The following is a 27,742-nucleotide window of genomic DNA, read 5'->3' on the forward strand; positions in this document are numbered from 1 at the left end:
ACCGTGTCGCCAGTTTATGCAGGTGCTGCAACTGTGATCACATCTTCATTAATGTACATGCAGAATATAGCCTTACACACCCATCAGCACTTTCCACACATTCTTGCAGTATTTTTAGTCAGAGAGCGCACACCAGCACAGCAGCAACAGCTCTCTGTGAGCCTGGAATCCCTGAGCAGTGCAACACAATACCAGATGTGTGTTTGTCTGGTGGGCCACATAAAGCTGCCAGCTATAAACACCATGAAAATACCGCAATGGCTCAGAGTGATGCCACTTGTTCATTAAAGTCACGCCTTCCTGTCTTTTAGCGATCTGATCTTGAAGGACATTCGTATCAGGACATTGTCAGGGCACTCTCCTCTAATCCCGTCATGGGAAAACAGCGGCAAACAAAGCTGCCAGCGGCGGTTCCATCCTCAGTCATGGGCACGGCAGCGAAGGGACACAACAGGTCCCTCTGAAGCCACCTTTGGGTAGCTCTCCGATGAACGGCGACTCTCTGATGCGCGGGCTCTCTCCTGCAGCTGTCGGCACTTACCCGACCTTTCCCGGCATGTAGAGCAGCAGCGGGACCACGGGGGACTCATGGGAGCCGTAGGTGATGAAGCCCAACTCCTGCAGCCGCTGCCGGAAGTACCTGGTGTTCTCAGCCAGCTGGCGTACTCTCTGGATGCCTGGGGGGGGAGAGAGTCGCTTTGAGTCAACTGGGGCAAACAGCACACAGCAGCGAGGAAAGAGGAACAGCCTTTTTGCAAGAACAAGAGTCGATCGTGCGGCTGTCCTAGACCCAAATAAGCCCCTGCTGCACTTGGATTAATGTGGAGGGACTGCTCCAATCCTTGTCAACCACTAAGGACTTTGGTGGCATACATTGTTCTTCCTGTGATTCAATCAATGTTTCTACGTGCACATCATCTATCTGCTGCACATACACTGGCGCCAGATGAGAGCAGTCAGGAACGCTAAGCACAGACAGGCCATTGAGGAGCGGCCCACCTGAGCAGCGGGAGACAGGCGGAGGCTGCGGGAGTGTGCCGGGACATTCCCTCACAGGTGGGTGATGAAACGATGAAAAGATAATAAGCGCCGTGGCAGCCGCTGCTGTGTAATAAGCGCATAGCCTGAATTGTTTTCCCGCCTGCTGTTCTTGGCCCGGACCCCAGGCTTAAAACGGTAGCCATGGCACACAGAGATATAATAAAACAAACAAACTTCAAATAAAGGGAGGGGAAAAAATGCTGACATTGTTTTCTCCTATTGCAACTGACACAACTGTTAGTGTCGTGAATAAACTTCAGTATTTCTCAAGGCTGAAGAACAAAGCCTATAAGCATATGTAGCAAAGGCACAGAGTGACAAAAACGATTCTGTCTGTCTTCAGAAAAACAGAGATGGACTGACTTTGTTTAGGAGGAATAAAGAAAGAAAGGAAGGACGAAACAGAAAAATGCATCATAACATGAGCGTGTGTGTGCCACCGCATCATAAAGTGTGTTTTGGATAACTCTGTACCATAGAGTAGATTAAAACATTTTCTATAGGCCCTAAATCGTCTGTGTCAGCTTAAGCCACAAGTAGCTTTAAACTGGCCCGCAAAGCAGTAATGAGAGCATTACCATCTGGACAGTTAACGCAAACCAGAGACCGGAGTTCAAAACAAAAAAACGCCAGCGATGGCACAGAGAACAGGCCAGCCCACAGCGGAGCAGCGCAATGTACAGGAGGCTCCTGTCCCCTTACACTGTGGAGTATGTGATTGCTGGGGGCAGCCTCAGCTAGACACTGTCCTTTGTACTGCCACTTTCATCTTCAGTGCCAATATTTGTAACCAAAGAGTAACCGCTCACCATAAGGTATTGGGCATTTCTTCAGAACGCTATTGGAAAAGTTCATCAGCATTGAGGGGGGGGGGGGGGGGGGGGGGGGGGGGGGGGGGGGAGGGGGTGCATCAATTGCACCGAATATCTGGCTTCTTTGTCTCATAATGATTGAATAAGGCTTTGCATTTCTATGTAAGGTAAGCTCTAAGCTCTTCCCATTTCATTGGTATCTGAGGACTGAAGGCTCTTTATTGCTTTTTTATTTGCTAGCATGAAGAATCTGCATTGTGGATAAGAAAGTCCCCTTCTGCCAAACAGTATTCTAATTCTGGGGTTCCATACCTCTAGCCATATGTATTGTACTACCTCCTTACTTAAGACTGAAAAGGGAAAAGAATGTGCTTTGTTCTACAGCATGCTCTGCTCACCATACTTCATTATGGGCAGTCTGATAAGCAGCAGCCCTGCGTGACCTTTTAAAATGTCTTCTGTTATCAGTGCCTGAGGCTGGAGTATGCGGGCAAAGTGCTGGCCTGGGCCCATGCCCTGCTGTAAGCCCAGTGGTGATGTAACCCCAGCCTCCCGATGCTGCCACCAGCTTCTCAGGTGAGGTCTGGAGGTACACAACTCATTCTGGAAAGGACCCAGCGCTGTTCACTTCACAGGAATGCTGTGGGCAAGGGAGGGTGAAAAACAACCAAAATCCAGCTGCTTCAACTGGCACTACCTGTCCTTCCAAGGGAGCAAAGGCGTCCCCTCTGCCTTTGATGCTAGTTAGACAGTATGTAGCTTAATTGGCTTATTGGTGATAGCTTTATTTCATTGGGACAAGCGGCCTGGTGTGTGGGCGGTTGCATGAGTGACTGATTTAGTAAGTGAGTGAAAGAGGCAGGTTTTTTTAAGAGTGAGATAGAGAGAAAGAATCTGTGCAGACACCATTGTGCTCTGAGTTTGGTTTTTCTGGCTTTAATGACGATGGTGTATCCGTTTCTAGGAAAGGGGGAAAATCAGGAAATGACTACTGCTTCCAATTTTCACATCACAGGCTCAGAGTCCCAGTAGGAGAAAAGGAATATTATTAACGGATTTTCGCACAGCTCCATTATCAAGTCCAGGCCTATTTTGTGAACCCTGCTTCTTGTTTTCACGGCCGTTTTCAGAACGCGTATTGCAAAACATAAGAATAACCTGGCAGGGGTTTTCAGATCTGCTATCTACTCTACAGGGGTCAAGTCTACTGTGATCACAGCTCTGATAGTGTGTTTTTGCTGCGACAGGCTGACTGGCGTACAAGTTGGTGTGTGCCCAGCCTTGTTGGGCTGTAAATAGGATGTGATGGATTGTGCACAAAGCCTGACCCTGGAAGAGGGCCATAGGTGAAACCAAATACGAAGTGCAGTTACTATCTCTCATTCAGATAATCACAATGGAAAATAAAATAAATCAATAACAGCGTGTGGGCAGTTCGTTAATGTTGGGAAGTGCGAGAAAGGCAGCCGGCCTGCTGCAAGGCTTTTGGCACCAGCTGGCCTTGGATACAATGCTGTTTCCCCTTGATTACCTGGAAATAGATTGGCAGGTATTTCAAAGGGTGTGAGCAAACTTGCGCAAAAAACCCCACTTATCTCAGCAAAAACGTAAACACCTCATCAACAGCCAAGACGAAAAAGCCCCATTTGGTCAATCAACGCTGTTAAAAAAGATGGCAAAAAAAAAACAAAAAAAAACCAAAACGCTACACGCTGCTCGCTAAATTCTCAGTGCCTACAGAGACAGGTGACAGTCAAACTGGATTGCAGTGATGTTCCTGCTCTGTGGGGCTTCGCTGCCAGGTTGTTGGATCCATTTTCGCTGCAGGAACACACAAACAGAAAGGTCCCTGACAAAGCACATTGTCTGGTTTAAACACTGTGAGAAGCGTATCTCATCCAACAGTGTTTTTCCTGCCAGCTGCGCTCCCTCAGTACAGCATACTCTGAGGAAAAGCTTCACGCCTTGCTTCACAAGCGTACACAAGTTCACTCTTTACTCTCCTCGCAATGGGTCAAGGCTAACAGAGATGCAATAACCAGCTGTGCTTTTCTTTTTCAAACAAAGCTATGGGTGCTGGTGTGGTGTACTGGTCCATGAGCAGTGCTTGTAACCTGAAGGTGTCAGGCTCAATTCCGCATCATACTTTTGCGCAAAGTGCATATCCTAAGTTCTGTATCTAGGTGTATGAACAGACAGTATGTAAAAATGTAACCCATGTAAACTTTGGAAATAAACAGTGCAATCTTTTAAGTAGTTGCTAAATCAGTGATCATGCCAAAATGTAACATAACTCAAATTGTATGAACCACGCCCATTCCAACCCAGACATAACCTGAGGGTTTTGATGTAATCAGGGGACTGACTATGGTAAGTCTCCCTTAAACTTCCTCTATGATCCCCTGTGTCTGTCTGCAGTTAAGCACAGCCCCATTCAGCCAATAACCTGGCCAGGAGGGGGCGCCACACATGATTTAGCGCACAACCACACTCTCTTAAAGATACCTGACCACTTTTACATTCACCTCCCAGTGACTTCCGTGTCAGAATGTTGTCTGGGTAGGTGATTTCAATCCCTCACTTGTTACTAGCTTGGCTCTTCCTCTTTCCTCCTTTTTTCACACACAAAGCCAGTGTGCTAACACTGAAGAGACTGCAGAATGAAAGGAGAGTGATCGAAACTCACGACTTCTCACTCCACCTCACACCAGTGTGGTCCTCTGCAGATGCAGGCAGTAAAACAGCTTTATGCAAATCCCTCATAATTCTGATGTTCCTCATCTTAAAAAATTGATTCTATGCATCTTGCACATGGATATAATCACTGCTTCTAAGAACCTTACAACATCTGGACTATAACCATCATAAGCACTCCAAATATAGTAAAATGTGCATATTTCCAAAATTGGGCTTTAGTAATCTTCTTCAACATGTGCAAAATGTTTTGAACATAATCTTCCATTATTGAGTCCCTACCCCCCCCCTTACAAAATGTTGCTGCAGGCATAGATCTATATTCAATATTGTTGGCTGAAAGTAAGACCTATTTTAACATCATTCAAAAGTATTTTGACACAGTTAAATTCAACTAGAACTGCATCTTTTTAAGAGTGCTCTTCTCTATATGTAACAAACAACTCAAAACCTGGGTAACAAGCTGAATGATTACTGCACTACCTCAGTGTCTAAAGCTATTACTTCGGGGACTGTTTAGAAACGCAGGTCTCTCTAAAGCATATGAAAGTGATTTCCACAGCAGCAGAGGTCACGTGTGCTTCTAGTTAGACCCACTCTGTTCCCAAATGGACCCCTCTAATAGCCTGCATGTTTCCAGAGGATGGGAGCCACATGGTTCCGGGACCATGGCCTGGAATAGAGTTTGGTTCTGAGTGGTTCTGGAGCAAGGAGAGAGTAGGTTCTAACCGACTGTGGTGCCGTCCAATCCCATGATGCACTTCATGGCCCTGATGATCTGTTCGGCCACGGGTGGAGACATGGCGGTCGCGTAGACTGCACTGTGGGAGTGGCTTCGTAGGTAATCAATAAGCTCCTGCATACAGAAAAAAACCATGTATAAATGCACAAACAGGAATCTATTCAATGTAGTCCTGATAAAAACCTTATATTACATTCATTTAGCAGATGCTCTTTTCCAGAGTGACTTCCATCACAAGAGAACAGAAATTTATCCATGCAGGTTCCTTACAGATAGAAATAACAAATTATATGAAATTAAAACAATTTCGTATTAGATATAATGATAAACTAATGATAAGTGATAAATGATGAGTGGTAAAGTTCTTTTCAACACTTGTCCGTGCCTGAAAACGCCGTTTTCCTTTACAATCACAAAATAGTGCAACCCTCCAACAAGTCCACTAGAGGGAGCAATATGACAACATTAACAGTTAATAAAGTGTGGCAAAACTACAGTGATAGTAACTGTGAAGGTAACTTTGAAAAGACAAGATTTTAGTATTCGTCAGGGTTTGAACCTGTAAATGCAGCAAAACAGCTTTTGTTCAATCACAGTTGGTGAATTTTAACTGAATTTCTTAATGGTCAAAAAACCTGACTATGCCTTCTAGTGGAATGAAAAAAACCAGGACATAAAAAGGGTCATTCCAAAAGATTGGTGGTGAAGTGCTGGAGCTCTTATTTATGTGACCGCCAACAGACTGGCTGTTTTTTATAAAGTGGTTTAAGCTGAAGTTTGTGCCTTTAGCACAAGGCGTGTGATCTGCGGTCATCAGGAAGGACCGACGACGAGCCGCACGCCCCCGACCATCACCTCCTTCTCCTGCCTTCTGCCTCTGTGGGGGCGAGAGGGGTGAGAGGGGCGGTGGTCTCATGCCCCAGATGTATGGCTGGGATTTAGGAGAAAAGCATCTGCTTCCATTTAGGTCTGGAGATTTGCGCCTAGGACTGTGCTTTCTGGGACGCCGCAGATAAGCTGGTGGAGAAATCCGCTCGGCATCTGGGGATCTGAGCGTGTGCAGGCGCTGGTGTCTCAGTTCTTACACTTATGTCCCCCACTCCCTGTCCAACCTCTGATACGGTATAGCATTCACATTCACCTGATACAGAGAATAGGATGCTCCTTCACAATGGGTACAGAAGGAATACTGTTTGATAACACAGGAACAAGTCTCTTCAACAAATGGCTGAATCTACTGATCTGATGAGGATCTATTACTGTTCTGATGGGTTCTACACATCAGTAGAATACAGACTAGAGACACACTTATGCTACTTATTTTGGTGGGCTTCAAAAACATCTATTTCAAAAAATGAAAGTATATAAAACGAAAATGAAAAAAAGATCCAATGATGCGTTTCAAAACCAGCATTAATCCGTTAAAATCTTCATTAGAATTTACAATTTCACCAGATCAACACATATCAAAAGAAATTAAAATGTTTTTTTTTTCCCTAAACTTTACCATCTACCACCAGCTATCAATTAGGGCAATATGTTAATATTTTGTTCATTCTCGTGCCTGTTATAGAGCATCCTGGGAAATCTGGAACACGGTCCAGCATTTTCCACAAGAAGAGGCTGGCAGTGCTCCAGCTCTACCACCTTATTAAAACACAGGGAGGTTGGGCAGACACACAATATGGGCAGGAAGGGTCCCGCTTTGGACATTTAATTCAAAAAGCATGGCATCTCTTTTCTTTACTGCGGCATCCATGATGTGGTCACATTCCAATGTGCTCTTTTTAATTGTGAAATAATAAATCGCAAAAGCCCTGAAACGCAGCACTGTGCATGTGCTGGAACATTTGTGGGGCATGTGAGCACCGCTCCAGCCCAGCGAAACATGGAGGTGGCACTGAGCCGCACCACGCTACATGCTATAATGCACAGGCATGTGAGGAGATGGCACAGACGGCCATGGCCCACTATGCACAGCCTTCTGCTGGTGAGGTTTTGGGGGGGTGGGGGGCTAGTTTTTTTTTTTTAATGAATAAATGACACAGAACAGGTCATTATTACCCAAGAGGTCACTGCAAGGTGACAGGAGAGAAAAAATGTCTGGGAAAGGACCTGGCTCTGTTAACATCTCTCACACACAAGAACCTTTAAAGCAATTGGAAATAAAGTAGGCTAAACATGCCTCCATTGGGCAGAAAAAGGAGGGTTACAAAAACGGTCAGATTTTAGATGGGTAGTTCGGTACCTTCTTCCCTGCGATATATCCGCCGGCTGCGCCAAAGCTCTTGGTGAAGGTGCCCATTAGCACGTCAACGTCCGAGGGGTCAATGCCGAAGTGCTCTGTGACGCCACGGCCCGTGGACCCCACTGCTCCGATGCTGTGGGCCTCGTCCAGGTACAGGTAGGCCTTGTACTTCTTCTTCAGGGCCACAATCTCAGGCAGGCGCACGATGGAGCCCTCCATGCTGGGACACAGAACGCAGACACACTTACATCTGACCCCAAAACCCCTGTGCTTTCATCTCCTCCAACTACTGGTATCTTCAAAGTCCCACCCCTCTCTGCATTTACGCCATTCATGCTTGGCAGATGCAGACAGACGGCTTAGCAGATCTCACAGAGTTCCCCCAGCTCCTGCTCAGCAGTTCATATGCATCAAATGAAAGGAGAAAAGTTTTTCTCCCTCAGCAGTGCAGACTTCAAGGCATCCTGCCTGTCCCTTTGCTACCGGAGCTCTTCCCCTTTATTGAGCCATTCTGATGTTCCTGCAGTAGATGCATGAAACAGGTGCCTGATTGCCATCATATCCCAACCCCCAACCCCCACCCCCACCCTGTATCTTTATCCAGCAACATTTGCCTGGACCTAGTGCAGACCTGAACTCTCTCACAAATTCAGTGTGACTTATTGGGAAATACAGAGCTGAGTGTCTGGTCCTCCCTCTGCCTGTGTGGGAAGAAAAGGAGAGGCTGGGCAGATGCAATGAGGCTGGAGATTACTCCCTGTCACGCAGTCTGCCCCCGACTCTCCGATAACCGCGCTCCCCTCACCTCTGCCGTCTGCCTCGGCTGCTGCTCTCTCTAATGAGCGTTTGGGACAGAGAGAGGCTCCGGAATCAGCAGAGACAGCACTTGTGTCAGACTGACAGCCTGTGAGCTCAGTACCCTGCCTTTCCTTACCTAGTTATCGCTAAGTAGCGCAACAAGCGGCAAAATAGGAAGAGAGATCTGCGCGTCCAGGCTGCGAGTTGTGTAAGCTGCGGGGGCGTCGAGGAGGACGGCGGGACTTGGCTGACCTGTAGATACCCTCCACCACGATGAGGATCTTCTTCCAGGGTCGGTGGGTGCGGGGCTGCCCGGCGCTCACTGCCTCCCTCAGCATCCGCTCCAGACTCTGCATGTCTGGGGGAACACAGCATGGGAACACGCTTCTCAATCTGTCAGCAACAAACGCCACACACAGGAAACTGCAATTAGGGCTGCGCGGTTTCTGCCTCCACTGATCAACAGCCTCAGCCCAAAATAGGTATTAACCACAGAAAGCAGCGCATGAGGATGAAAGATGTATCAATCTTAAAGCGTCTGTTCAAGACTACAGGTTATCGTTGTGTATCCTGTATACACTGTTTGCTGTCTTGCTGTCCTGAAGACGAAGCAAACTGATAAAAACAGTACAGAATAAAGGGGGACTGAACAAAAATGGGCAGGTCGCATCGAAGCCTTACGGGACACCTTATACTGCTTCACTTCCTGTCAGGCCTGCTCCTAGTGTTTACCCATGTGACCTTCACAATGAGCCAAACACACTCGATAAGATGAGCACGCCTGGGTCACCTGCAGCTACTCTGGATGCGGACCTTAAATGTTACTGGGTGCTACTTAGTCACGACTGATTCAGGAGACAGTTTAATTGGGGCCCAGAACCTTCTCCAAATGCTGACACCGAAGACAGAGGGGGCGAGCATTTCCGTCCTGTCTCCCGGGGGCCTGTGGCTTGGCCTCCAAAGGATGTGTAAATTACAGAGTAAGGCGCAGTTCAGCAGGCGCACAGCAGGGGTCAGGCGCTCCACAGCCACCGACACCAAAAGAGCCCTTATTTGTGGATCTGTGCATGCTGAACCCTGCGCATGTACACAATTATTACAAATAAACCGGGAGATCAGAAAACAGTGACCACAATGTCCCCAGACAATGAGGGCAAATAGGAAAACATGCTTGTTTTCCGACATACATCTTTATTTTAATGACAGAGTGGTGCGAGTAGGACGACCATAGAAATGAAAAACAAATTATTCAAAGTTATCTTGGATGTGTACAATCAAGGCTCTAAACAGCTGGCCTATTTTTTTGTAAATAAGGTTCATGTCTATGCTGCCAGAATAATAAGCTAGACTAGACAGGAGACATCTTTTCAATCAATTGGAATGAGTGATTTAAACAGCTAATTTGGCTCTGCGGTGGCTGCTGCTGTCCCACTCTGGACAGTAGATGGCGATATTTAACAAGTAAGCTGTTACCATTGCATTTGAAGAGGCACATCAAAAAAATGTTCATGGAATATAGTGGTGAGGACCACACTGTTAGATGAGGAGGAACAGATGATGAGTAACAGCATAAGAAAATGAGTAACAAATGAGAAACAGTGTAGTACACTTGCTCCACCATGACTCTTTTTGTTTTGTTACATGAAAGGGCTACTCGAAACACATGCCTTTTATAAAGCATTCACAAATGCAAGAAGATGCATCTGTGTGTGACACTGTAATGACAGGCTTCCTGTGGTGCATCATATTGGTTCTGAAGTAAAACAAATGAATAAGGAAGCACATTGTTTCAGTTGAAATACATGCAAAGACTAAATGCAAAGCGTAAAATGAAAAATGCATGTTTTTGATCTAAGCTGTTAAAATCTCGTACCATTTGCCAATTTAGAGATGCTAATGCTACTGATCATTAAAATCTACATTAGACAGCTATATGTGTTTGGATTCAGTGTTTTGTGAGCACAGATGCTGTCCTCAGTTAGAAACACAGACACAATCCCTTAGCAGTAAATTACTGCTGAGAGGGACACCATTTTCCTGGGCCTTTTTCTCAATATCAGCCAGGAGAGAAGAAACACTGTCAGGGAGGTGTTTTCAGTGTGAACAATAACGCTTCAGCTCAAGCTCCACTCAGCTATCAGAGCGCGGGCAGACCTGTCCGGTAACTTAGTGTGCTGGAATTCCAGCTCAATAGCTGTCCACTGAAGGACCCACACAGCCGTACATATTACTCTGCCAAGGTTTTGTTTGAACAACAGGGAGCGACAGGGACAAAGAGGAACTGACACAGCCTAGCAGCGGCCGTGTCCTCTCCTGTCCTGTGCGCGGATCGACTTTTGGAAAACAAAGAAACAAAGGGCAGAAGGTTTCAACGACAGACAGAATCTTACAAAGACTGACTATCATATTTGCATTTCTTTCTTCTAAAACGGCCCTGTGACCTATCATGTCAAAATGTGGTAAGGAAAAAGAGAGAATGAAAATGTGGGTTTTGTTTTTCTAGTGCAACCTGCCAAACTTTGACACAGATTACCTAGCTATATGTGGGTTCATTTAATATCCACAGAGCAAAAAATGACTTTTTCCACATGCCCTTCTGAATTTCTAGCACACACTGTCGAACTAAAGTATTAGCTGCTCATATGTGTTTGACACTAAAAGAGAGGCGTTGACAAATAAACATTTAATGCTGTGAGGAAGCAGATTAAGGCTGGAAAACAGGATTTCAGCACAGATGGTTCATACATGTGTCTATATGTATGTGCATGTGTGTGTGTGCACTTGTAATGAAAGATGTGAGGTGGAAAGATACTTTGTCAAAACCTAATTAAAGCCAAGGATCTGGCTGATTTAAAACACTGTGACTGTTTAGGGGTGGCAAGTGCCCGCAAGCCTGCCACTCAGCTATGCAGGAATCTGCCACTAGTCAAGGCAATAACTACAGCTGCATACGTGGCTTCAGGATAGATACACATAGATACTTCAGGAAGGTTTTCAATGTAGGTTCACCCACCTCATATTCCACTTCATAACTGAGCTTTGGAGCCAAGATAAATGCCCAGCCAAATAAAAAAGCTTCAATGGTTCCCTAGACACCATTGGCAGGTGGTTGAAACACCACCTGCCAAAAAATACAACAAAACATGCCAAGAAAAATTAATAGGGACAAGATATAAAGCAAAAACTGTGGGGGGGAACAAATTAAACCACTCTGGCTGTCATCTGTCAAGCCACCCAAAAGCAAAACAAGGAAACCAGAGAAACCACCCCACATGCATCATTCAAAAGCTTTAAGTGCTAACCACGACACAATTACCCCTTAAAACATTCAATCAGGCCTTTTCATCCTTAGCTCAGTTCCCTCAATCCTCAATACAAGGCCATGAGGACATCTTAATGCTCGCTACCAGGACACTCCTCTTCTTTGAATACAATACCGGCATGTGGGCTGACTGTCTTTTGTGTGACAACCCAAATTATGCTCCAACAGATTCAATATTTGATAGTATCACAGTCCATTTTCCATTTGAAAAGGGACTATTCCAACACAAAGGCAGATGTGCACATACTATCTGATGCGTGGATAAAGTGAATTGACTACAAATTAATTCCATATTGACCTTTACATTTGGAAAAAAGAAAAGCCTAAGCTAAGAAAACTGGTATGATAACAATCGTGTTCTCTGGCTGGTGCTTTGCTTCAGGCTTTGGGACCCCAATCTCCCTAATGGATAAATTATCTAGGAAGATGATAAAAAAAAAAATCCAGTGCATATTTCTTATTGAGTCATGCTTACTTTCCAAGTGCAGTCTGGATGCTATCGTCCAACCTGATTCACAAACTTCACTGGAGGCACACTAGATAGTTTTACCCAAAGCAGAGTGGCCAGATAGCCAGTCTGTAAGATGCGAATCAGCTCTGTTGTGAAGATGAAGACAGCCAGAACCAGCTCAAAAGAACTCTGCTGAGACAATGATTGACTGCATAACTGACAGACTCCAACATGCACTGCAACGGATTTTAAATCCTGCAGTTTGCAGATAGGAGTGTGCAGGGAGGTGCTAATGTAGGGTCTAATTTTCTCAGTTAAAATGCTGTGCATTTTGTTCAACAAGTTACATCTTGCCCATAACAAGAACCGCAGAATTCTGTGTAAGAGGGCTTCAGTACCTTTATTACTGGGTAAAATAGTCACATTCCAGTTCCATGGCAAAAGGTGTCTGCTCTCTCTGTCGCAACAATCTGCAATCTGCTCCCTGCTACTCCATCACCCAGCGTGGTTTGATTTTTGTTGCATCGCTTGCTGATTTCTACCATAATCGCAAAGATGCTGGTATAGAAAGACTGGCTTGGGAGGTTTTATTATTGCAAAAGTTATTGATGAAGTCTAGCGCAGCAAGACTAAATGCTGGAACAGCATTTAGCTGTAACTATAGAAATTCATGGAGGAGAGGAGAGTGGGCATTTATGAACATCAGAGTAAAATGACACAAACTCCACACAGAGCACAAGCTTATTAAAGAGAAGCCGGCTGTTAGGTGGGAGGTGATCACATCCACTCCATTTCAGACAGAGATGGCACCACCCAGACGCGCCGTAAATGGATTCTTGTCTGGCGACACCAGAGAAAGGACGTTCGTCACTTGCTGTGTCTGTCACTTACTGTTACTGCCTTGGCTGGCATGTCATGCAGGAAGCAGAAACTGGTGCTGTTGGGGGGGGCAAGGGGTCATGTTTAGAGCAAGAGAGCCATTTCAAACACAAGGCTGATTGGACCTGCTGCAGGGCTCCTAACCAAATCCACTTGTACCCGTCGGTGTAAATTTGGGAACCGAGATTTACATGTCAGATGCTTTCCGTTGTTCTGCTCCCACGAACAGCAGAACATGCCTTGGGGTTATTTTTTCCTTGCTTGCATTACTCCTTATGACCACAAACAATCCAGATATATTGTTGTTCCACAGTGACCCATGCTGATGGCTGGAGTAGCTTCAGAGCGTCATCTAGTGGCAGAGTTAACTCAGCGCCTGCCCTTTAGGCAAGACAGCATTTCAATCCTGATCACATTCAGCAAAAGATTTACTGAATAAATAACTTATTAATAAACATTAATAAACCCTCAGTTATTTAAACAAACCCTCAGTTTATTAATGGTAAAAATTTGGCTGACTAACACTTCAAAACAAATTTCTGCCATGTTTCAAAATGTCTACCTGGCTTCATTTTCTCGTAACAACCATGCTTTAATCTGAAGTAATGCATGCACATAGGCTTAGCAGTCAAACCAGCAGTCAGAACCCAACACCCAGATTACATAAGGGGCAAGTGGGTAAGAAGCAAGGTTTTAGAAGAATTGGCCACTGACAGCAGCGGAGATGAGAGAGCACGCTTGAGAAACAGTGTAGAGAGGAGGAATCCATCTAAATATAAAATTATTGGTCACAAATTATTGGTCTTATTTCTAAATAATAAAGGCATAAGGCCTCTACTAATAATTATATATAAATGAATCGGATTTTACCGATGCAAAGGTGTTAGAAACGATGCATCCCGAGTTCATCCCAAATTGTATCCGGTGCACACTTTTTAAATCTTAATTTAATTGAATTTACTTTCATGCCGGTGCACCGATGCGAATTGGTGAATCTTACCATCCCTAGTATGTAAGGCTGGTGGCAGGCCTAAGAAGCAGCTGGTGGGTTAGTGTAATATAATGTGTAAGCTGTTAACTCAGCTCAGCGGCAATGATGGTGCACAGTCCGCTCCATGCCAGCCAATCAGATCTAAGCCATTTGGTCACTTTACTGCCAGTCGGTCATAAAAGCGGCACACACAGGAGCGCTGCTGCACTGACGCCAGCTTCGCCCCGCTGCTAAGCAGACTTTAAGCTCTTGCCCACTCACTGTTGTGCTTGAAAACCCGGATGGTGGCGCCGGACAGCCTGGCTCCCAGGATGAGGGACGTGTGATTCAGCTCGTCGCTTAGGATCAGGCTACCCTGCAAGAGGGAGGAAATGCAATCGCTTTCACATTCGCCCAACTACATGACGCTGTCCACATGGAATCACAGTTCTGTCCCCTTGAGGCATTTCAGGAGACACAGGGTGGATGGGAAATTTCTGGTCTTGAACAGTCACCAAGTGCTGCACACATCCACTAATCTTGGCATTACTGAGATGCATCAATGTAAAAATCCATATCCACTACTTGCCCATCTGCTTAATATAATGATCAGTGAATCTTGCCCAGCACCTGCTCTGAACAGATGCTCACGGAGGAGCAGTTTATTTAAAAAGCAGTAGAAACGGTGAATGCTCTCCATCTCCACCTTGTGGCAGCATCACAGCCATGAGCCTCCCCAGCTGATCCTCAGTGCTGGCTGCTTCTCAGTGCTGGCTGGTTCCTGTGCTACCAGCAGCTGTCATGGTCATTCAGCCGCGATGGATCATGTCTCAGAGAGATATCCTGAAGCATTATGCCTTCGCAGGTTTCAAGCTCTTCACAGTATCCAGGACCCGGGAGCCATCTGGCAGGGGAAGGCCAGTGGAATTGTCCCTCCTTAGCCGTGTGGTCCTCCTTCATCTTCATCACTTAAACCAGTTTGAGGCCACCTCCTTCCCCTGTCTGGTGGCATCAGCTCCGCTGACACATTGGATCGCCGACAGTAACCCCTTGGAGGCCTCATCCTAACTGGGTCAGTGTGTTAACAGTGCACAGCTCTGCCTCTAGAGGGCAGAGTGATTCCTCACTGTAATGGAGCTTTTCAGTACAATAACCATTTCTTTTAGGGCTACAAATACAATACATACATACAAACAGAAATGCAAAACATATTGTTCATTCAGAGACCAGATAATAAAATTCATAATTACCCTCTTCAGCCTCTTTTTCACAGCCCAAGAAAACATAATCATAAATTCCATATTTATGCCATGGCGCACCCAGTACAGCATTTCCACTGCTTCATGCAGGCACTGCATTTGTTAAATCGCACCTTGCCCACAAGAGCTGGGATGTTCATGGAGTTGGTGGCGAAGCCCATTCCAAACGTCATGGCAGACTCCGCCCCCAGGAACGTGGCCACCAGGTCCTCCAGCTCTTTGTGGATGCTTAGGTTACCTGTGGAGAAGGGAATCGACAGCTGTCACTTAGAGCCCCTCTTTCACTCCTGGTGTGTCACTCTGTGTCACTCAGTGTCTGGACTGAAGGTGCCCTCAGATTCCTTGGGTCAGTTCACTACGAAACTGAAATTCGGTGTGCGTAGAGGCTGTGTGGATATGGGAGAGAACTTTTACGTTCAGGAATGAAACATACAGAATCTACATTTGGATAAATGGTCACAACAACTGTGCTTGCATTAGGACTAGTGGTCATGGCTCCAGAAGATGACAGTTTTGAAGCTGGTGGGTTGTAGTATTGTAACCCTTGATAAAGATACCATGGGTATCACTCAATTGCAGTAAATGCAAAGTGCTAAAATTCTTGGAATTGGAAAAGTTCTCATGAGTTTTGTTTGAGGTTTCTGCCAGATGAATGAACACCTGCAATAACAATATCCCCTTTCTTTTAACTAGAAATATGTACGCTTCAGTGTACTCTGCAGCGGTCTCTAAGGTGACAATGCAACCTCTCCAAGTTAAATGCAAACAATCACACACCCTTTCAGCATACATAATAACAGACCACTGCTTTGAATGGCAGTGAAATGAAATGAAACATATGGAAAAACACACCACCCAGGGTTAACACTGAGAGGCTTTGAGGAAGTGCACCCAATCATTGGATGCAACACTTCATTACTGAGCTGTTCCGACCACAAAGTTCCCTCTCGCTTTGCACAAAGGCACTTTAATTTAGCATGGATTCTCACCCCCAAAAGCACTCTGTCATGTTGTTGTACATTTTACCCACCCAGCAGTAGACCACTGGCTTTGTCAGACAATAAGCAGTGGAAGAAGAGTTTAACAAATTGCTCTACCACACCAATGTAGGCCAAAGCAATTGGCTATAACCCAGTCTGATAAGTGGTACCGTGCTACTGTCCAGATAGATTAGATTGTAATCCACAGCTCAAATTTTCTCTATTTGAGAAATGATACGGGTAATATTCACAACACTTCTTCAATACTTTCAGCTGTGTATCACAATCTCAGACTGATAAAAGAGGAATTAGGAAGTAAATGAAAATGTGGGGGGAAATGAGGAAGTGGAAGTCTTGTGATGCATAGGCTATGCTTGCGTCTAAATGACAGAAAGCCACCTTCCTCATGTTGGGCTTGCGCCACTGAGTCAGGGATATCTGAAACAGACAGGACTGTCCCAGGTCACACCCAGCCTGGCTAATAGCATTTGGAAAAGACAAGACGCATGGAAGAAATACCGGGAGGTCCGCCTGCACATTGGACAGAGCTCTTTGAAATAGTTTCTTGTTGAGGATGGCATCGCTGATGACAATCTGAGGAGGAAAATGGTTGATGCTACGGACGTTGACTGTTCACAATGCATCTTTTGCTATGGCATGAGTCTAACTGCAAAATGCAAAACACCGTCTCCAAAGTTTACACACTGGGCACGTGACATGCACATACACACACACACACAATGGACCACAAGTACGCCTTCAGTGTCAATACTACACAGTGGCTAACATTGACACAGACACAAGTTTTGATGCTAACTGTGCAATCTGCATAATCAAAGGCCTTAGCAGCACAGAGCTGTTCATCTTCAGAGTACCCTACTATGTAGAACACTGTGAACACTTATACCTTAATTAATATGGAATCTAGGTTAGCCACTAAAGAAACTGGCAATGGGCTCTATAGCTAGCCAAGTAGCTAGTAATGGCTTAAGAGAAATATGAAGAGATGCTTACTTGTAGTCATGGTAGCTAACTAACTAGACAACAGGTAATTTTTTCATAGCTATACTCTCATACCTTAACAAGCTGTGATGCAAATTCCCTGTCATGCCTTTCTTTTACTTTTATAGTTTAATTAGTAAGCTAGCTAGCTAATCAGCAAGGTACAACAGAACAGTGAGACAAAAATACCCAGCACTCTTGCAGAACAACTACAGTACGTATATTTAGAAAAATGTAAGCTATTTTAATTTTTGCTAAATGGATTTTATTCCTACAAGAGTATTTTTGTGTAAAGGCAGTAATTACAAAAGGAAATATAACCGCTAGCTAGCTGGTTTGTAGCTAGTTAGCTGGTTTGTAGCTAGTTAGCGTGTCAGCAGTGGTAGCAAGCTTACTACACAGACTGCAATATGTTCACTAGCTAACTAGCTGCTTGCCAGCTGTTGGAGAGTGGGGCTTATTTGAGATTATCAATATCTATTCATATGAAAAAATATGAAAATATTTTTTACCTGATATGAAATCAGGTATACAACAAACACAGACATCATATACTGACCTCTGTCCAAACTTTTGATGGCTTGCTTCAAAGATGCCAACAATGTCATTGAAAGAGTTGAACTCCTGCTGGTATGCCATACATGAAATCTTAGGTGTGTTCTGACATCCAAATGCACAGCAGGATGTCATACTTGTGATTAATTACTGTACAAATAGTCTTTTTTCTGAAGAAAGAAACTTTCCTGCTAATGTATATTACGTAGCAACCTACACATGTTCCGAGCTAATGTTTATATGCCAAAGGTAAGGCTAATGTGAGCTTGGTAGCACCAGTGTATAAACAAATTCAGATGGAGAGAGAGGTCACATGTCATTGAATGGTGTGTGCAGGAATGTAAACTCACACTATCTTACCTTTGGCATATAAACATTAGCTCGGAACACGTGCAGGTTGCTACGTCATATACATTAGGAGGAAATAAGCACACATCATGCCAGCATTTCCTTTATATTTCTTGTTTGGTGGATTCTCTCAGCCTAAACTCAAAAAATTGATTTTTACATTTCGACAAACTATTGAAGCTACTTTACTGCCCAAAGTGTGTACACTACCTTGTAGCCATACAGGATCGGAACCTACACATTTTTTAAAAAGAACGTCTTCCAACAATATTCACAAAAGGTTGAAATGTAGACGGGTCTGACCATTGCTTTTGCCCCTTTAGTAAAGATGTTTTTAAGAAAGCAGAACTAAGAAAGCTCTCAGCACCTGCTTCTCACATCCGTAACATAACCATTCATTGCAATTCCAACCACAAGCCCAGAGGGTCTCCTCTTCCTGACAATGCATCTGGCTGACGACTGTACACTACACAGAGATAATGTATGCACAAAAGCTGAGCAATCAAATTCATCAGGTGATTCAATTGCTTAATCTGCACACAGTGAGTTCTGCATTTCACCTGGGACAAGTGGGTAGCCAGCACTGGTTCTTGCGCCAATTAGCGGAGGTAAGGTAAGGGATTTGGACGAGTAAATCCTCACGGTTTTCCTTTTGCAATTACAACTGTGACCTTCCAGATATGCAGCTGTGAATCCCTAAAAGCAGCTACCTACCTATACTTTCAGTTTTTGTTGATCAATTATTCATCTTGGTACAAAGAGCAGGATAGAAACAAGCCGCAAAATGAATCTTTACTGAACCTGAAATCTTTACAGGTGAGACGGTTTGTACACAGTGGAAAGACCTGACAATGCAGCATTCTTATCTCACTATCAGTATAAATGATCATGACGTTTAAATAGAGTTATTTAAAGGCCAAGTGCAGTAACGCAGTATTTATAAGTGTGTATGCCTACAACATCTACAGCTATGTATATCTGTTATATATAGACACTCATAACAGGCTTACACAAGAATATGAAGAATTGCATATGTGTCAAGGGCAAAGGTGCATAGATGCATAACTACAGTTTTCAGTTGTGAATTTCACTCCTTATGACTGCACAGTCCTATAAACATTTTATGGTCCTTTACTGCTCCCAATACATAATCCTTTGGTAAAAATAGCTTGTAAAAATATGAGGTGCACCTGACCTCCTTCCATCCATGATGAGGAGTACAGCCTGCATTTCACTGCATATCCCATGTATAGTTAATTCCCCATCTTCATATGTCCAGTTTTACACAGGTACAGAAGACAAACAAACAAAACCACATGCCTACTACCATGGGGGCCTGCCACGTCATACTTCATACGCTTTCGCAGTTTTAATGAATTATCATTGCTTAATAAGTTCCCATGAGAAAGAGTAGCACAGCTTGTTATTCCTCATTGCTTTCTAAACCACAGAAAGACAACAGAGTGCACTGCTAATATGTGAGAATACAAAGCTGTTTGAAAAGGAAAGTAAAAGGTGCAAATTAAGATTAGTTTATGCAAACAGAAACTTCTGTCCTCCCATAATGTAGACTAATAACTAATAAGAATAATTTCATTGATTGATTTTTACTGATTGCATTTCAATGAAGTTATCATACTGCCACACCCTTACAAAATCACTAAAGCACAACTGCTTATTAAATTTGTCCTTGGAAACAAAACTCTGTGTTGCCATTTTTTCAAACACAAAGGGAGAGCTCTCTTTTGAAAAACAAATTGAATCAGCCTGTATCAAGTGATATCTTCAGGCCAGAGCTGTATGTAAATCACACAGGTAACATCAAAACTGACTTTCACAGGTAAGTACAAGCAGGTGCCTGGAATGTTTTGCCTGAGCTAACATTTAAGATCACAGAGGAAATGACATAATGACCTTCAGGAATCCAGCACCTCACGGGTTGTGAAAACAAAAACATGGCTCCTTCAAGAGAGTATCTTCATGAGCACCTATGGGAGCTATTTTCACACTGAAATATATACATACATATGACACACAGTATAAACATAATTACAAGTTATAATTATACACTAAATATTCAGGAAATCAAATCTTCATCTCCCACTCAAATTCAAAGAAAATAAGAACAACAACACAATCGACTAAATCAATGTGAAAGATATCATCATCACTGCGACCTTTTCTCCTTCCCACTCTCCAGTTTCTCTCTTGTCTTAAATCTGGATTTGATGTAATAAAACAACTAATAGCTGCATTTCTATGAATACTGTAAATGCAGATCACAAACTGGATTGTGAAATGAAGACTGCTTTACTGTAGAAGTCAGTAAGCATGTGAGTTTAAGAAGTGATCAGTTGGTTGGACAGAGCGCAATACAACTACACAGACTATAATTATAAATGCTCTGTACATCCAACCACACATTCAGGAGAAGAGATTTTTTTTCCACAGGATAACCTTAGGTGCTCTTTAAGTCATGAGTTTCACAACCTCAGTGCGGGCATTCCAGAGTGTCACCCAAAAATGCTACTACATTATGCTAATTGTATTGTCAACTTTGTTTACAATAACTCAAGTCTTAACCCACAAATTTTTCCTTACAACCATTAAATTGGATTCCATTTCACGAGCATGACAGTGGAGAAATGTGATTTCCTGGTCTGACACCAGCATTTGGGCCAGCAGAAAGTGTTGTCAGTGTCAGTATAAAGACACTGAATGGGTTCAAAGCTGTGACAGTCAGTGTAGAAACTGTTAGCTCAGCACTAAGCTCAGACTAGTCTGTAGGCTGCAATGCCTCCTCATATACACTAAGGTTAGCAGGTTCTTACATCTAATTGCAATACCTCCTTGTATGCACTAGGGTTGGGAGTTTCTCACATCTAACTGATCTCTTTTTACAGAGGGTTTCGTGGTTTCCGCTTCACAAGCTGACAATGTTTCCTACAAACGTGTGTGCCCCTGCGCTACAATTCTTCCAACTTACGATGAAACTGTACATAATTTAACAATAGCTGAATAATTCATGAAACATGGCAGCCAGTGGAGGATAATTAAGGAGGTTGGGCTTCGAATAAGGTGGAAAAAAGATTATGAATGTAAAATCCCGTATGAAGGGCAGGTTTTGTCTTACAGATGCCTGACCTACACCTTACCTACTTGACACCATGTGGTCAAGTTGTTGTATCATGTGGTAAAGTTTCCAACAGTAGAAAGCACCCACAGATCCATTTCTGTTTTTCTGAAAAACACTTGGCTTCCTCACGGTTGCATTTTGTTTCAATGGGATACCTGCTCATGTTGCGGACGGATTTAAATGGTAACCATGGCCATGCACAACCCAATCCTTGCAAGTGCCAATCACGACTGCACAATACCCACCTCACTTTGCAGTAGAGTAGCCAGAAATTGACATCTTAAATGGACACATGCCAATAATTCTGTCTGCATATCAAACAACAGCCTATTTCATAACCAAGTATAAATGCATAGCAGTGCTTTACCTGTCAGGCTGTTGCTTTAATGACACTTGGTTTTAAAAAATGGACCATCGAGTCAAGACAAGGTCAGCAATGAAGCAACGCACTTTCAAACTCTGCCACAGCCTGCTAGCCTGCCCGAACAGTCAGACGGTGAGGCGTACGTAGTGCTAAACATGTGAAGAGCTGCTCCTGTAATCCTGACCGTAGCTCCTACACATCAGTGCACCAACACAGATGTCTGAACAGCCCTGATACGTTTTGATGAAAACACGAAGAAGGACAAAAGGGAAGAAACAAATGAGGAGGGACCGCCCACTCACCCATTTCCTGGCGTGTGCTGCAGACCCCAACTCCATACTCCTTTGTGGTTTCTGCCACAGTTTTCAGGAAATGGGCGTTGTTCTCAGCAAAGCCCAGGTAGTTGTAGGAGCCCATGTTTATGACATTCTCTATGGTCCTCCCTGTTAACCTACAAAGCATGAACATTTTTCTGTCATTTTAATCTCATTTTCTTTGGCCATTTTGAGTTTCTTTTGATGTTGCCCCAGCACAGGCTCTTATTTGTGGACAACTAAAGTCTAAACCCACAAATATTTACTTACAAACATTAGAAACATGAATCAAATTCCACTTCAAGAGCACAACAGTGGAGGAACTTGATTTCCTGGTTTGGCACCAGCATTTGGGCCAGCAGAAGGTTTTGCCAGCGTCAGAAGAAAGACACTGAATGGGTTCAAAGCTGTGACAGTCAGTGTAGAAACTGCTAGCTCAGCACTAGTCTGTTGACTGCAATGCCTCCTCATTACATTATTACATTATTGGCATTCAGCAGATGCTCTTATCCGGAGCAACTTACATAGGTTACAATTTTTATATGTTATCCATTTATACAGCTGGACATTTACTGAGGCAATTCTGGGTTAAGTATCTTTGCCCAAGGGTACAGCAGTGGTGCCTCAGCAGGAAACTGAACCAGCAAAATTTTGGTTAAGAGCCAAACCACTGTGCCTTACCACTATGCTACACTGCTACCCCTTTTTTCGCACTATGGTTAGCAGTTTCTCACATCTAATTGTGACCTCTTTTTTTTACAGAGGTTTTCATGTTCCCTTCTTTACAATCTGATAATGTTTCCTATGAACATGTTCCAATGAACATGCTGTTATTTTAATCTTATTTTCTTTGGCCATTTTGATTTTCTTTAGATATTGCCGAAGCACAAGCTCTAATTTGTGGAATGAGGATTTGGGCGTAGACGAGCTCCTTCACAAAGCACTCCAGTACAATCGCTTTTGGCGAGCGCTCTGAGTTTTTGTGTGCTCCGGTACCTGAAGGTCCAGTTGTAATCATCAGAGACGCGTTCCATCAGATCAAACACTGGTCCTGGCAGGCTGCAAATGGGCCGGTTCCAGTTGTCTCTTACTCTCATGTACAGATTCCGTGTGTAGAAGTTCTCAAAATCTTGGTAAAGTGGAACAAAATCCTGTAAACAATAATTTCCAAAAGAGAATTACTAGAATATCTTGTTTCAGAAGTACTTTGTGGTCTTAAAACTATTTCATTCCTGTATGAGTTCATTCCAGGAAGGCTCAGTAAAGCAAAATAAAACAAAACAAAATAATAGGTTGTTTCAATTCTTCTTAATGGGTAACATTATGCAGGCCTGACAGCAAAGTTCAGGAGCTTGTTAAGACAAAGCAAACAAGGCAACCTTGCAGTACCAGACTGGAAGATATCATTAACTGTGAGCTGAGAGCTGTTTGCTGTTGCGTTAAAACAACTGTATTTACAATGCAGTATTGCAACAAATGCCAGATCAATCACAACGGGTTTGTAAAAGACTAAAGTACTCCTCTTGGAGCAATACTCAAAAAAATGACCTCATTTAACAAAGACTGCACCCTATTACCATCCTACTTTCTTGACTTCTGACTGTCGTCAGAATGAATTCTTTTGATAAATCATTTACTTGCTTCCTTGGAGAATGGTGATATGTTGATCAATTAATGTTTCTGTGCGTGACCTCAAAGAGGTTTAAGGACGACAAAAGTTCTGTTCCACCTGGCTGCTGTGAGGTCCAGGGGATGAAAACCAAGGGAAATATGGGCAGGAGAAAAGACAGTGTCTTGGGAGGGAGGGAGTTGCAAAAGGGAACAAATAAGCAATGTTTTTTTTTAAGTTTGGCCTTTTACAGAGGTGTTAACCATCCTTTGCTGTCTTTCCACTGTCATTCCATTTTTTGCATGTCCTTTAAATAACCTGCTTCAACCCCCCACTCTGAGTGGTAACTTCAAACGATTATGAATTCTGACTAGAATAAATTTAGTGTGGAGCCTTTAAGGACAATTCATTAAAAGAAGCAGTGCAACAGTCAATCAACCCAGCACAATAATCTCCACTCCACAGGGTATTAATTATGTCTTTAAGCTGTTTACGCCTCCATTTTATTTCTTTCACAGCTTTTGTCTGGAACTGACTTGGAACGAACGCTTTGGAAGTGCAATGAGAAAAGCAAAAAAGAGAAGCAGAAAATCCAAAAATAATAACATAAAATCTGACAAACTCTTGGGGGTTGAAACCTTGTGGCATCATATGTCCATTTAATCCATATCAGTTGAAACTATGTGCCCTGCTTTCAAATTTAAATTCAAAATTGTAGTGTTGGTAGTGTATCCACCATGGCTCGCCACAGTATATCCCTGAGGGAACAAACACATCCATCAAAGGGAGGGTGGTTGAGCAAACATACCTTCTGTTCCTCCCTCTCCTGAGCGAGGTGACATTTCTCAAGGCCGACGGCTCTCAGGAAGTCCCTGAAGTAGCCGAACAGGGTCACGATCCCGAAGCCCAGGTATGTCAGCACAGCAACGTACAGAGGAGCCTGCTCAAAGGACTCCCTGGCCCTGTGGCTGAAGTGAACTCCGTTTGCAGTTCCGTTCCTCTGAGTCAACACAAACCAAACACATCACAGGTCATGCGGCTGGGTCCAGATCAGAGTTCCTTGCACTGAATACATGAATGCCGCATTCAAGCTTGCCATTACCTTCTTCACGCCAAGACCTAACATACTTTTCATTACATTAAATTACATTATTGGCATTTAGTGGACGGTCTTATCTATTAACCATTTTTTAACCATTTATACAGCAGGATACTTACTGAGACAATTCTGGGTTAAGTTTAGCCCAAGTGTACAGCAGCAGTACCCCAGCAGGGAATCGAACTAGCAACCTTTCGGTTACAAGTCCTGCTCCTCCACTATGCTACACTGTCACTCCAACTTGTAATGGTATGTTGCATGTAATGGGGTAATTACCCTAAGCATCCGGCTTATTTGACCAATTAACAGTTACCTATTATTGTTAGTACCGGCTCTTACTGTGCCATTTAGGAAGACCCCCCCAACACAGTGCCTAAGAAGTCTATTTGAGGATGTTCTGCCTATGATTCAACGAGGATTATAGGCTTTATATTTACATGGATGTTTTACTCTGTGATGCTATACACTGCATGATTGCAGTTGCTTTTACATTAAGCTTGTTATTACTGTTTTTGACATTAATGTTTATTTGTTTACATTTATATTTGTATATTCATTAATTCATGTTAACCTAACGTACATGCTTTGACTCCAATTCCAATACAAAAATGTCTCCAACTAAATTATGTTAATAAATGATAACAATAATGATAATTATCTAATATTCTCCTGTACATGATTCATATCTTATACACAATACATACAAGATACACACAACGATATTCAACTAGATCAACAACTTCACAGTTTTGTGTTTATTATATTAAAATTTCTGGGCAGGTCAAATTGTCTTATTTTGGACCACCTGTTTCTGCAGTATTCAGTAATGTTATCAGCGACAGGTGTGGTTGCAAGTGTCTTGCCAGTGTCCCTGCCTACTAATTTTAATATGTAACCAGTAAAAGTAAATACTACATTCTTCTTTCGGGCGAGTAACAAGTTGACATTTAAAACTCGACCTTTTTCCGGATGCCCTGGCTCCCTGAACACAATTTCACAGATCTGGTACTGCTTGCTGAAATAAAAACTTCATAAAATCCAAGAACTAGGGAGCCGTGAACGGCTGTCCTATCATGAAGGAAATGAAGCTAAATATCACTTGTGGCACATGCGTTAGCTATAGGTTTATCTGTCCATTCTGTTTCTTTTTACAGTGGTTAATTCACTACTGGGTATTTCAGACTGCCCAGTCTGACAGCCTAAACTCGCAGTTTTGAATGCAGACCTCCCCAGTTACGGAGTTGATATTGCTGTAAATCGCACTGTGACTCGCAGTGTGAGGCGTGTCAGGTGTCCTGTCAGGCTGTGGATTACTACATCTCACGTGCCATGTTCACAAAAATCTGTACCGTGTAACGTAGACGGGCCACAAATAGCGGACGTACTTGACTTTGAGATGACAGCACGATTAAAAGTTCGATTAAAGTGTCACCTTTACTAACAACACCTTTTTCAGAATTATTATTCGTAGCTTAGTAGTATTAAATCGTCATTGACTTCAGTTCTAATCTTATCTTGCCGCTCCTACAGAGAGATTTTGCAACTGGCAGCCTAAGAGAAATTTCATCATAGATGTACAATACTTAAGGGCAGGGCAGGTTTTATTTCCTTAACTAACGCTGAGATCGGCTAACAGTAAAACTGTGGCGTCAATAGCTAACTTGCTACTTGGTTAACTAACTGTAGTTAAGGTTACCTCAACAGGTGTATCGCTATAACTACAGTGACATAACTGCATTGCCACTGGCTAGCTAGTAACATACGACCTGTAACCTTACCCTGCTAGCCAACTGTCCTAGATTCATTTGTACACTTAGCTAGCGTGCAGGTTAAATGTTCTACATTGCGTTTTTGCGCCAAAACATGTACCATATAAAGTTTCTCAGGCAGCTATCTAGCCAGTCAGTTTAAAAGTTTCACTCGCTGTGGGCAATATAGGTTAACGTTTTATAATAGACTAGGCTATATCTTAAATGTTATTCTGTTAGCTTTGACAAAAACCAAGTGCGTTGTCTTTGCTATTTCATCTTGACGTACCTGTCCATTTTTGTGGAATCCATTTTTCGTTATTAGGTCACTTTTCAGATTTTTCTGGTTGAACTGAGACCTCAAATGTGCGTTAGCAGCAAGATCCGCGGTCCTTGCCATGCCTATTCTGTGCAAGGCGACGACTGAGAGCGACAGCTCAGGAAGTGAAGTGTTTGTTCACCACGTTGAATCCCAGGTATGAAACCGGTTTGTTTGGGTGATTACTACCGTGACTTCCTTATCACAGCCCTCCCGCTGCCCTAGAAACCAAAACGCTGTAAACCATTGCATCACGTTGACATCTCTGTACTCACAGGTCAGTGTGAAATGTTTTGGTTGCTAACCACCTTGCTAACTGTTTGGTTTATCTCAGTTGAAAAGGAGCGTTTACCTGTGCGTGGCTTCAGTTGAGATTATATGTTGTGAAGAGCCTTTGATTGGCAAGACAACAGTAAAACTACACACATTTATTTTAAGAATATAAAGGATTTAAACTGACAGGTAATGTGTGCCCCCATCATTTGACGGTGGCATGGGAAGGTTAAAAAAAAAAAAAAAAACAACAACAAAAAAAACGAACCCCCAGCAAGCAGTAACTGTTCGGTTATATTCATTCATACCCATATATCAGTTACAACCAGCCATTCTTTCTACAACAAGATGCACGTTTCGGAGATATGCATTGACACCATGTAAATGCGCTTGTGCAATAGCTATAGCGGTTAGCACCTGGGTCTGTAGCCATCAGCTTGAGATTTGAAACGCTACAAGATACCGTTGAAAAAGGTACGTTAGCAAATGTCTAATTGTTTTATTGGATGTCGAATTGTTTCACCCCAAACAACAACCACCACCACACAGATCCAAACAATAGTTGCACCTTATCATCTTTCACTTGAACCCAGTTTGTGCTTATGCCGTGTCATTCCTTATTCAAAAAAAAAAAAACATGGGACACAAGGGATACTGCTAATACTTAGCCTATATAGGCTTAATACGTTGAAATACAAGAAAATCAGGAACTGCTTTCTCAATTTTATTTCCTACTAACAGACCCTTGCTTCTCTTTTCCCAATGCTCCTGAACTCTGT

General features: G+C 43.2%; 1 protein-coding gene across 2 annotated transcripts in view; it reads right to left on the reverse strand.

Moving 5' to 3' along the window:
- sptlc3 (serine palmitoyltransferase, long chain base subunit 3) overlaps positions 1-26,797 on the reverse strand; it is a 29,627-nt gene extending 2,830 nt beyond the window's left edge. Inside the window, exons 1-10 of one of the 2 annotated variants that reach the window (XM_036546867.1) lie at positions 26,661-26,797; positions 24,333-24,524; positions 22,912-23,066; positions 21,904-22,052; positions 15,330-15,454; positions 14,240-14,333; positions 8,588-8,693; positions 7,538-7,757; positions 5,277-5,403; positions 542-677 (exon numbers count right to left, since the gene is read on the reverse strand). In XM_036546867.1, the coding sequence (XP_036402760.1) occupies positions 542-677; positions 5,277-5,403; positions 7,538-7,757; positions 8,588-8,693; positions 14,240-14,333; positions 15,330-15,454; positions 21,904-22,052; positions 22,912-23,066; positions 24,333-24,524; positions 26,661-26,771 (1,415 nt within the window). In that variant the 5' untranslated portion in view covers positions 26,772-26,797. The remainder of the gene's footprint in view (positions 1-541; positions 678-5,276; positions 5,404-7,537; positions 7,758-8,587; positions 8,694-14,239; positions 14,334-15,329; positions 15,455-21,903; positions 22,053-22,911; positions 23,067-24,332; positions 24,525-26,660) is intronic. The other variant, XM_036546868.1, reaches the window with a different exon arrangement.
- Between the last annotated feature and the right edge of the window lie 945 nt (positions 26,798-27,742).

This window comes from Megalops cyprinoides, chromosome 15 (genome assembly GCF_013368585.1).
Source record: "Megalops cyprinoides isolate fMegCyp1 chromosome 15, fMegCyp1.pri, whole genome shotgun sequence".
Taxonomy (NCBI): domain Eukaryota; kingdom Metazoa; phylum Chordata; class Actinopteri; order Elopiformes; family Megalopidae; genus Megalops; species Megalops cyprinoides.